The sequence below is a fragment of the Papaver somniferum genome, chromosome 1, assembly GCF_003573695.1.
Source record: "Papaver somniferum cultivar HN1 chromosome 1, ASM357369v1, whole genome shotgun sequence".
In the NCBI taxonomy this organism is placed as follows: Eukaryota; Viridiplantae; Streptophyta; class Magnoliopsida; order Ranunculales; family Papaveraceae; genus Papaver; species Papaver somniferum.
Window position 1 is genome coordinate 230921168 of NC_039358.1, and position 12432 is coordinate 230933599.

General features: G+C 36.8%; 1 protein-coding gene across 5 annotated transcripts; it reads left to right on the forward strand.

The window, feature by feature from the left end:
* Positions 1-6239: 6239 nt before the first annotated feature.
* On the forward strand, positions 6240-12140 carry LOC113318689 (polygalacturonase-like). 5 transcript variants are annotated; one of them, XM_026566926.1, is made up of 6 exons: positions 6249-6370; positions 6939-7403; positions 10350-10699; positions 10785-11074; positions 11179-11407; positions 11498-12140. In XM_026566926.1, exons 3-6 carry the CDS (start codon positions 10442-10444, stop codon positions 11771-11773), a joined length of 1053 nt encoding a protein of 350 aa, XP_026422711.1. In that variant the 5' UTR covers positions 6249-6370; positions 6939-7403; positions 10350-10441; the 3' UTR covers positions 11774-12140. The 5 variants fall into 5 exon arrangements, with proteins under 5 accessions (XP_026422704.1, XP_026422711.1, XP_026422700.1 ...); XM_026566919.1 differs by having other exon boundaries at positions 6240-7403; XM_026566915.1 differs by lacking the exons at positions 6249-6370; positions 6939-7403 and adding an exon at positions 9069-9208.
* The last annotated feature ends 292 nt before the right edge of the window (positions 12141-12432 follow it).

Here is a 12432-nt window from a genome sequence, read left to right on the forward strand (position 1 = left end):
CATATGTTTCTACGTAACTACGTACATGTTATTGCAATTGGATGTTTAAAGATGCCTGTTGGATCAAGATGGGATATGTTATAAGGAAACAGTGATACGTGTTAATATGTTGTTGCTCGAGTGTATATCCATTTGCAACATCAACTGCCACTTGCATTGTGTAGTTGTAAGAAATCTTACAACTACACTCCACAATAACTGATTCAATCTCTAGGTGATCATTATGAACTCTTGTTTTATTAACCAAAGATTAAGAATGTTTACAAGAATGATTCAAGTATTACAACAATTCTACTTGAAACCTAAGTTCACTTTCTTTCTCTTCCTATTTCTTTTCCAAGACTTGTCTTAGAATCCTCCCAGAAACAATGACTCTCTCCTTTATATAGGATTTTACATAATGGATGGCAGCTAAGAATCCCATTATTTTCGGGATCACTATGCGACATATTCGCTCATATACAATCGCTCATCTTCGCATAGCATACTTCTTCGCATAATTCTTCACACTTTACTCGTGACTTTGCTGACATCATCTGGTGCGTCATCTCAACTTTGCTATGTGCGATGCTCTTCGCTCAGGTTGTATTCTTTACTTCGCGTAGTTATTAACATGTGCGATATTTAACTCCTACATTTGCCTCTTCTCATGTTGCTTATTCTTCAGAGTGAGCGATATGAGAAATTCTCCTCTTGAAAATCGCACATGCCTATCTTTTTCCATTGTACATTGTCGACCGTTATCCGAGTTTCAAGTTCCTCTCTACACGTGTCGATTTTCTTCCCTTTTACCGGCTTGAACCGTCTTCAATCGGTTACTTCTTTTCATCTATTTGATGGTTTTTTCACAATAATCTCTTCATTCTTCATCATTTATCTTCTCTCTCTTGTTGTTATTCATCTTCATCTGTTAATACCCATTTCCGCTGATGTCACTGATTTCTTGCTATTGTTCTTCCACCATGAACTCTGAATCAAAGTTTGTTTCCTTTCTTCATGATGACTATTGATTTTAACCATTCTTAAAAAAAAAAATTATGATATAATTCCCATACTTTTGCAGGAAAAGCTCTTCCATTAGCGCTCTTCGAATCATGCAAAAACCCAAGTCTTCTTCAAGTGAAAATAAGGAATCGCAGAAGAGGAAATCGAGCATTAATAATGAATCTCAAAATACGGAATCTCACAAGAGGAAGGCTTCGCATAGTAAAGAAGTAATGAATACCCAGTTATATTAAAACAATATTGTTGCCTCTATTACTTATCTACTTTATTTTCGCAGGCTTCCGACGCTGAGATGGTTGATGGTAAGAAGCAGAAAGTTAAAAAGTCTCGCAAGACCATACTACTCTCTTCAAATCCTTCTATTCTAGATTTTAGCGCTACAGATGTTGTTCCTGTATCCACAGTTCAGCCTTCGCATACTAGTCCTCATATCACTCCGATAATAAGTCAAACTCTTGAAAAAGATGTTTCTGTCACCCATATATCTCCCCAGGTTTCTGAGAAGAATGTTCCTGCTACTCCTTCACCAACAAATCCTCTTATGGATGAGAATGCCTATGTTACTTATGACGAACTTTTTAAAGAATCTCCTGTGAATAAGGAGTTTTCTCTTAATCAAGGAAACAAAAGCACACCTACTATTGCCTCTTCGATTCCATCGCATTCAAATCAAGTTTTTCCTTCACCCATTACTCCTCCTCCTTCTATTTCCTTATTAAATTCCTTTCCTTTGAACAAGAAAGCTTTGGATAGTGTAAAACTTGCCGCTCAAACTCTATCCGACGTCATCAACACTGCCCAATCTTTAACTGATGACCCTTGCAAGCTTCGCTCCTGTTCCGCCTTAAGCAAGATTTTATGTGAATTTCCCGTTGATAAATCTTCAAGGGATGAGGTCCTTTCCCAAATTGACCCGAGTTTCCATGCTGCTCTAGACGTTCTGGTAATTATCTTTCACACCTTAACTTTTATCTTCTTTTATAATACTTCTAAGTTATACTAACTTCATCGTTTGCCTTTTAGGATTCCCATCGCCGCGTGATGCTTGCTGAAAAGAATTTTGAATCTAGATGTTCTCAGTTAGAACTTTCGCAGAAAAATGTTTCTTTGGAAAAGGAAGTACAAAAGCTGAGAGGAGAACTCCAAATTTCAAATTTTGATGCTGAAACTCTTCGCAGCGAAAATCAAAAACTTAGAGGTACTTATTATTATATTTGAGTCACTTATCGTATTCTGTATTCCTTCGCATACGTTCATTTTCGTAAATTTCTTTATGCATTTGTTAAGATTTAAACCGGAAGCGAACGAATGAGAGATACGATTTTCAATTCCTCGCTGAAGATACTCAAGTGAATAACGTGAAATTACTGTCTCAACTAAACCAATTAGATAATCAATATTCATATTCTCTTGATCAGATTAACAATATTTCCCATGAAAATAACCAACTCACTCAGAAAATTGAGTTTTTTAGTGATCCAGTATCTTATTTTTCTAAATTGTCACGCGATGCTGACTTGCTTGATCAAACTTTATCAGAATAAAACCATACTCTTTCTAGGGAGAAACTATCTTTTTCGAAGAAAGAAGCAATGTTTTCACATCAGTATTCAATTCTTCATGAAATAAATGAAAACCAAGCATGAACTCTTCGCATACTGAAGGACCAGTACGAGACTTCGCTTAAAGATTTAAGCTCCCGAAATGAGAAATTAATTCAGAATAACATAAATCTTTCTGTGAAGAAAAATCAGCTTCAAGAACAATACAGTCATTGAATAATACTTGTGATGTTCTTAAGAAAAAGAACAAATCTCTTTCTTCTGAAGAAAAGAAAATTCGATCTCGCCTCAGTGGTTCAGTTGGTGATGGATTTGATAAAGCTATGGAAAGTATGAAGGACAATACCCTTGCCTTTTGTAAATTCTTCCAAGGTAGTCAGCTAGAGTTGACTTCCTTATTATGATTTCTTAGCATTTTTTCGCACAATATTAATTCTTTATTTCTATTTATAGTTATTTATTATTCTTTGTAGATTCTGAAAAATCGCACCAGTCTGCTGTTGCTCAATTGAATTCTGAATTATCCAAGGTTCGCAAAGAATATGCAAATCTGGAATTATCTCGTGGGAACCTTGAGCTCTCTCTCTCTGCGTCTCGAATCAGAGCACGAAGAAGATTTGCATTTCAGAAGAATTTTCTAGAGATAAATGCTAGAAATCTCGAAAGAGCAGGTATTCACAAAGGAAACTCTAGTGCCCAATCTGTTATTGATGGAATTCTCTCAAGCAACTCTCTTCCAGCAGTAAAACTCCCCGTATGCAATGTGAGTGCGGATGAAGAATATCCTGAGCCAGATAGTGATTTTGACTTTTTAAGCGATGATGAAAAAGATCAAGATGATGAAGAAATTCAGTAAGAAAAATATAAATATGCTAATGAAGACGGTACTGAGATTGAAAATCCTGGATCCAGTGCTAAAGTCTGAAAAGTATTGTGAATAAGATGCTACTGTTAAGCATTCTTGATTTTCTTTCTTTATTTCAACATATTTTGAGACTTCGCATATTTGTTTGTTGCAAGGAAGATAATACAATGTTGTTTTAATTCCCATACTTGCCTCTTATTATGTTCCTTGTAAGAAACAATCGTGCGAATTTATCAGTGGTTTGTTTAATTTACTTAGGAGGTCTTATTTTTCCTTCATATGTAAAGGTCTTATCTTGCCTCATTTTTTGCGACGAAATCGCAGGAAGTCTTTGTATTTTAGTACATCGACCCATTGATCTCGTCTTATCTTTTTCGCTTGTATTATTTTCTCTTCAGGTTTGTCGCATAAATATCACAAGTATTAATACTCCCATGAGTAAAAGCCTTATGATATTTACGTCTTTTGACACAATTCAGCTCCCTAATGGAGGGTTTCGTCCTTATCTTCCCCTATGATTGCCCCTTCAAGGAGGCTTACCTCTATCGGGTTAAGATTATTGCTCTTCCCATCCGGCTTTTCAACAACCAGTTGATTTCGCAATATCGCATACACTACCTATAGGGTTTATGGAAGCAAGATCACACCCTAAGTGGGGTATCTTAGGACCGAGTGCATCATATTCAGGACTTGTCAAGAGTGGCAAGGTATGCTCTAGACGTCCTGGGCACTCTTAACTCAACCGTGTACCTCGGCGCCCTGATCGAGTTTCTGTACTCCTTGGGAGAGCCTTTCTCACCTTAGGATCTCAATCTAAGATTTCTATCTTAGACTGAAATCTTAAGGTATCTCTCTCGGATGGGCATTATCGTTTAATTCTCACCCCAAATCTCCACAACTCAAGTTATGGGGTCAGTGTAGCCTTCCCTTGAGTCATGCCTTCTAGGTCTTTCCGATTGTGACGTGTGATAGGTCTTACTATATTGCCTCTTGCATATGAGCGAACTAGGGTGCACGCCACATTCGGATTCCTATCCAATCTGATAATAAGTATCATTTTCTGTAGCCTTTATCAAGGCCTTAATTTTCTTTTATAGAATTTCTTAATTTTCAAGCGAAATATTCGCATTACAATTATTCGAAATATTAACTTTTTATCCATGCGAATTGATTCGCAAGTGACTATGGATAATACTTTTTCAAGAACTGCCTATTCCAAGGGCGATTTAATTTACGACCTTTATTTCGTCCTTTAGGATCCATTAATTCATAGGCTCCCTCTCTAACTATTCTTTTTATTATATAAGGTCCATCCCAGCTTTTCTCCAATTTTCCATCTTTTCCTTTTTGATATACTGGAATTTCGCGTAGCACTAATTCTCCTGGTTGGAATTCTCTTATTTTGACCCGCTTGTTATATTCTCGAGCTAATCTTTTTTGATAATTTTCCATGTACTGCAAAGCGACTTCTCTTACTTTCTCCAAATCATCCAAATTTGTTAAAATAAAGTCTGCACTTAAATTCTTTTCCCAAGCTTCTCTCTTTCTGGTAGGGATGATCACTTCTGTTGGTAGCACTGCCTCTACTCCGTATGTCAGACAGAAGGGCGACATTCCGGTTGCTTCTCTTCTTGTAGTTCGGTAAACCCATACTACATTATGTACTTGTTCGAACCATCCTTTGTTGTGCCCTTCTAACTTTTTCTTCAGGTTGTCTGCGATTGTTTTGTTTGTAGCTTCTACTTGTCCATTACTCTGAGGATATAAAGGAGTAGATTTGCCACTTTGAATTTTGAACGCATTGAGGAGCATTGTTATATTCTCGCATTCAAACTTCTTCCCATTATCAGACACCAATTGTGCAGGAATGCCAAATCGGCATATAATATTTTCAAAAATGAATGTGAAGATGTCTTTATCGCGTATATGTTGAACTTCTTTTACTTCTTCCCATTTAGTGAAATAATTTGTTGCGACAATTAAGAACCTTTTTTGTCCCGTTCCTGGTATAAATGGTCCAACAATATATATTCCTCATTTTCCAAAGGGCCACACATATGTTGATGTATTAAGCATAGCCCCAGGTGCATGTATCTTCTTGCCATGACGTTGACATTCTTCGCATCTCCTGGAAACTTTTTTTTGCATCTTCATGCATATATGGCCAGTAATAGCCCTGTATTTTTGTTCTGTATCCAAGTGATCTTCCTCCACTATGGTTGCCAGCATCGCCATAGTGTAATGAATTTCTATAAAGAACACCATCCCTTAATTCATAATTTGTCGCACGACTTTTTAATTTGTGTTCTTCTAATATTTTCTTCGGCAATTCCCCTTTCTCTAAATAAGAGTGTATCTCAGTTCTCCAATCTTTCTCATCGCTCACATTTTCTGCTTGTGTATCGTCTATGATCATCACATTTGTTTGCACTTCTTCACCCTTTTCTATAGATGGTAATAATAGTGTTTGTATATTTATATCCCTTGTGACCGGATCTACTAACATTGATGGTATGAACGCCAATGCATCTGCGAGTCTATTATCTTTTCTCCCTATATGTGTCCAACTTATTTTTGGAATTTGCATTGCTAAATCCATAACCAATCGCTTATACTTTTGCAAAAATGGTTTATTAGTACTATATGTGCCTTATATCTGACGAATTACCAGCTGAGAATCACTAGTTATTCGCGCATCCTCAATCTTCATTTCAATTGCTAATCTTAGTGCGTGAACGACTGCTTCATATTTTTCATTATTTGTGGATGCGAAATGAATTGAATACCAATCCCATTTCCTTCTCCATTGGAGGATCCATCCACCAAAATCTCCCATCTTTTTGGATTTCGCTCAGTCAATAAATCATTAGGATTTCCATGTTCTTCATCCACCTCCATCATTTCTTCTGCGTATTCATCTTCTTCTATTGGAAATTCTGTAAGAAAATCTGCGATAACTTGAGATTTGGGTGAAGATAAAATTTCATAGCCAATCTCATAATTTCCTAATTGTGCATTCCACCTCTCTATTCTTCCTGACCTCTTCGAATTCTTCATTGCATTTTCAATTGGAACTCTTGTTAATACTTTAATTTTGTGAGCTTGAAAATAGATGTGAAGCTTGAATGATGCATATACCAGTGCGAGAATCAGCTTTTCGATTTTTGAATAATTTTTTTCTGCGGAATTATATGTTTTGCTTATGTATTATATCGGTTTTTGTACACCTTCATCTGATCGTAACAGTACTGCACTTAATGCATGAGATGTTGATGCTAGATACAATAACAGTTCTTCCCCCTGCTTCTCCTTTTGCATAATGGATAAGTTTACCAGATAATATTTTATACTTTGCAATGCTTTGTCACACTCCATTGTCCATCCAAATTTGGTTCCCTTCTTTAATATATTGAAAAATTGTTTGCATTTGTCCGAAGATCTTGCAATGAATCTTCCCAATGATGCCATCAATCCATTTAACTTTTGAACATCTTTGACTGTCGCAGGTGGTGGCATATCTCTAATCGCATGTACCTTCTCTGGATCAACTTGTATTCCCTCCTTGGATATAATATAGCCTAAGAATTTTCATGATGATACACCAATTATACATTTTTCTGGATTTACTTTAATATTGAATGTTCGCATCTGTTCAGATATTGCTCGCAAATCATCAACATGATCTTTCGCCTCTTTGCTTTTAATTAGCATATCATCTACATAGACTTCCAATGTTTTATGTATCCATTTTTCGAATACTTTCTGCACCATTCTTTGATAAGTCGCACCGGCATTCTTCAACCCAAACGGCATTTTCGTGTAACAATATAAACCTCCTGGTGCAAAGAAAGCGGTGTTTTCTTGATCTTCTTCTGCCAAAGGAATTTGATTATAGCCTTTATACCCATCTAACATTGTGACTCTATCATTCCCTGATGCTGATTCCACCATTTGAGGTATATCGGGTAAAGGTAAGCTGTCTTTAGGGCACGCTTTGTTTAAATCTGTAAAATCTATGCAAATCCTAATTCCTTTGTTATTTTTAGGTACCACCACCACATTTGCTATCCATTCTGGATATTTTTCCTCCCTTATAATTCCTGCATATAACATCTTTTGTAGTTTTGCTTCTATTTTAGGATGATAATCAGTTGCAGTTTTCCTTATCCTTTGCTTGAACGGCTTTACATTCTTCTTAATGTCTAATTTATGACATGCGACAGACGGATCTATTCCAGGCATTTCTTCCATACTCCATGCGAAAATATCATTTTATTCTCGCAGAATGCTTATTGTTTTTTCCTCTTCTTCTTTATCCATTTTATTTCCAATTCCTAATATTTTCGGTTCTTCTCCAGTTCCTATATTTATTTGTTTTGTTGGTTCTGATGCGGTAAAATTCGCTTTTGGTTCTCCCATAGGTGTTGGTTCCTTAATTTCTTTACTTCGTCCACCTTCCTCCGCTGGTTCTTCGTCTGGTATTCCTTTTCCTTCTTTCGCTCTTATCATGTATATTCGAAATTCCTCATCTTTCCTTTGTTCTTTGGCTTTTCTCCATCGATCCTTTCGTTTTTTGGCTCGTCCTTTATAATTTCGCACATCTATTTGATTACAAGTATTCGCAGCCTTAATGTCTCCTCTGATTTCACCTATACCGCTTGGAATTGGAAACCTGATGCATTGATGTAACGTTGACGCTACCGACTTTAATCCATGTACCCATGGTCTTCCCAACAACATGTTATACGGTGACTCAATGTCAACACACATAGTGCTATCTTTGTTTCAACCTCTCCCAGTAATATTCGCGTCAAGATTTCTCCCTTTGGCTTTGTAACTGCTCTATTGAATCGATGAACATTATAGGTTGTAGGTGTCATTTCTGCATCTTTATATCCCATTGATTTGAATGTGCGATAAAATAATATATCAACTGCACTTCTTGTATCTATCAATGTCTTATCAATTGCCCATCCTTCAAATGTCCTCTGGTTTGCAATAATGTTTTCTCGCTCGACTGTGACCGTAATTACCAATGGATCTGCTCGTTGTAACTTTTCCTCTGGAATTTCATCTGCCGCAAAGTAAATCTTCACCTTTTTCCAATCTTTTAATGGTAATTCTTTCTCTATCGTTTTCACCTTCTTGCCTTCGTAATTTCTTTTATGAATTCTCCCGGTTATCATCGCTTGAAAATCTGCCTCAGAAATTGATACTTTAGTTATGTTATTACACTGTATATCTCTGCCTCTTTCGTGAATTAGTTGGACTCTTGTTGTCTTCATGGATCCCTTATGAATTTCAGATCTACTAACAGCAATTAACATCCAGAGCTGATTTCTAGCGCCAAAAATTTAGTTGTAAGAAATCTTACAACTACACTCCACAATAACTGATTCAATCTATAGGTGATCATTATGAACTCTTGTTTTATTAACCAAAGATTAAGAATGTTTACAAGAATGATTCAAGTATTACAACAATTCTACTTGAAACCTAAGCTCACTTTCTCTCTCTTCCTATTTCTTTTCCAAGACTTGTCCTAGAATCCTCCCAAAAACAATGACTCTCTCCTTTATATAAGATTTTACATAATGGATGACAGCTAAGAATCTCATTATTTTCGGGATCACTGTGCGACATATTCGCTCATATACAATCGCTCATCTTCGCATAGCATACTTCTTCGCATAATTCTTCACACTTTACTCGTGACTTTGCTGACATCATCTGGTGCGTCATCTCAACTTTGATATGTGTGATGCTCTTCACTCAGGTTGTATTCTTTACTTCGCGTAGTTATTAACGTGTGCGATATTTAACTCCTACACATTGAACAAAATAATATAAGTAATGCTAAAAACGAATTATTGATTCTAACCAACCTATGAAGAATGTGTGAGCCACCACAAGTACCCCTATTGCAGACATGTTGAGAAAAATTAAAAGTACCCCCCTCTTGCAAATCCACCAAAAACAAGAGTAGTTCAACTGTCCAACTCGGCAGTCTAATAGTCGCACCTGAAACTGTCAATGCCAACCAATTGGCCATCCTGCATGTGACCGTCTTAAAACCCCAGATGATGCTGCTTTAAACCTCAAAATTCTAACATAATTTTGTTGACTTCTTGGTTTTTGCTCAACGAATTTTTTGGTGTTTTGAAACAGTCAACGAGTGTTAAGGTTCAAAGTAAACTAAATTGTTTTGGTAAGGTAAACTAATTTAGAATTAGTACCAAACTCGTTTTACCACTTGGCCATGTGCTGATCACGTTCATAGGTGAACTTTTCTTATCAGTTGGAACATTATCTATTTTGTTCACATTGTTGTGTTAAGTACTTAGATTATGTTGCAGGACAAAAGAATAATGTGGTTTTACATAGTTTAGATACCCTTTGATATCCGCAGCTTGGATATAAGGCTTGTGACTTTTTCAGGTTCAATGACAATAGCTTGATATGGATAACCGGTATCTTAAAACCATAATATGGTGGTTGAACTTTGGACTTTAATGAGAGAGGAATCTTGCCTCTCTCAAAGATAAGGGCATTTGTCTATTGTTATTTAAAAATTTTCCAATTTCCATTATCAACAACCATATGGCGGTTGTACTTTCGTCCTCCAAATGATCTGTTCAGGACAACCAATAGTACTTCCTATACGTCTCACCAACCTTTCTGCCAACGACATATATAAATACTTCCAACGGTCTATAACTACACTACATCTATATTCACTAGTTCTATCTGTTTCTATCATCAACTCAAACTCACACCCTCTTTCTCTTCTCTTCTCTCTATAGTCTTTTAAGTATAACCCAAAATGCCTAACATAATCATCTTATTTTCTCTAAAGCTCGTAGTTTTCCTCACCATGTTTCCATTATGCGCTAACGCAGCTACTTATAATGTTCTAGATTTTGGGGCAAAACCAAATAATGGAACGGATTCGACGAAACCTTTCTTACAAGCATGGAGTTTAGCTTGCAGGTCTGTAGCACCAGCAACAATGTGGATACCTCGTGGAACTTATTTGGTTAACACAATAGCTTTTAGTGGTCCTTGTAAAAGTGCAAGAGTTACAGTTCAAATTGATGGTAAAATTCAGGCGCCTCCTAGGAATTATTGGGACATTGGTAATTACGGCAATTGGGTTTTATTCCAAGGAATCGATGGTTTAACCATTAACTGTGGGATTCTGGATGCACGCGGATCTCAGTTGTGGGATTGCAAGAGATCTGGTGCAAATTGTCCACAGGGTGTTACGGTATGTACATATAAATTCTTAACAATATCCAGTCCAATCAGGTGTTCACGCATTTGACATGGCTTTTCAATGTTTATATATGCAGTCGCTGACGTTCAACAGTATCAAAAATGGGATAGTCAGCGGTATTGTATCTGTTGATAGCCAAAGGGCTCATATGGCTATCAATGGTTGCAATAATATGAAGGTTAGGAAGGTGATTCTTATTGCACCTGATCAAAGTCCTAACACAGATGGTATAGACATACAATCATCAACTGGTGTAACAATCATTGATTCAAGTATCAGAACAGGTGATGATTGTATTGCAATTGGTCCTGGGACCAAAAATCTACTGGTTCAACGCGTAGCATGTGGCCCTGGACACGGAATTAGGTACGTCAATATGCATGTTTAGTATTATACATGTACAATTACACACATGCGTCATTTTTCTTAACTGACTTGGTGAGTTCATTCATGCATGGTTGTATATGCAGTATTGGAAGTTTGGCCAGAAATCCGAATGAAGCAGGGGTGGAAGGAATTACAGTTAAGGATGTAACCTTCACAGGATCAGATAATGGATTACGGATCAAAACATGGCCGAAGCCAAGTGATGGTTTTGTAAAGAACGTTCTTTATGAGAATATCATTATGAATAATGTTCGGAACCCTATCATTATCGATCAGATTTATTGCCCCGGTACCAAGGGCTGCTCTGACCAGGTAAGAACGAATAGTTATATTCCTCGGCTTGAAATGTCCAATTCATAAAATGAATTTACCTAACTTGTCTTTGAACTTCTCTTGTATCAGAATTCTGGAGTCAAGATTACTGGGGTGACATACTTAAATATAAGTGGAACATCTGCAACACCAATTGCCATTAGATTTCATTGTAGTGCAACTACCCCGTGCAGCGGAATCAAATTACACAATGTTAATCTCACTTATTCAAAACAACCTGCCAAGGCCTTTTGTTTCAGCACCCTTGGAACATCTTCAGTGGGACAACTTGGAGCGTCCTTATCAGTAGGACAACTCGGAACATCGTTATCAGTAGGACGACCTTCTCCTGGAAGTTGTTTCTAGTAAAAAACAGTTGTGTTAATATGTTGTTGATCGAGTGTACACATCCATTTGCAACATAAACTACCACTTGCCTTAAACGTAATATAAATTCATGTACACATGCATAAAACTAATTAATACTAATAACCAACCTAGAAGAATATGTGAACCCCCACAAGCATCCGTACTGCAAATATATTGAGGAGAAAGAGAAGTATCCCCATTTGCAAATCCACCAACCTGGAGTAGTTCATTTGTCACAGTTCCTCCGTTCAAAAGTCGCACCTGAAACTGTCAATGCCAACGAAGCTACCATCCTGCATCTGACCGTCTCAAACCTCCGATTTAAACTTATAAGTTGACTTCTTGGTTTTTGGTTTAACGATTAAAAATATGGGCAACAATTCCTTTTTTGTTTTATTTTTTCCTGAAGCATGAAAAAGTATGCCGCTATTAGTTATTTTGGCAACAAATTCCAAAAAACTGGTTTATGGATGAACATCAAATCACCATTCACATTACACCAGCAAACAAATTAAGGGGTGTCACTGAGGTTCAGTCTGCAACATTACTAACTGAATGTATCATCCATCTCCCATTTTGATATCACATTACTTTTTTCCATAGTTTCTCTGGTCTCCTATGTGTCGTACTGTATGTGATGGTCCAACCAGTGACCA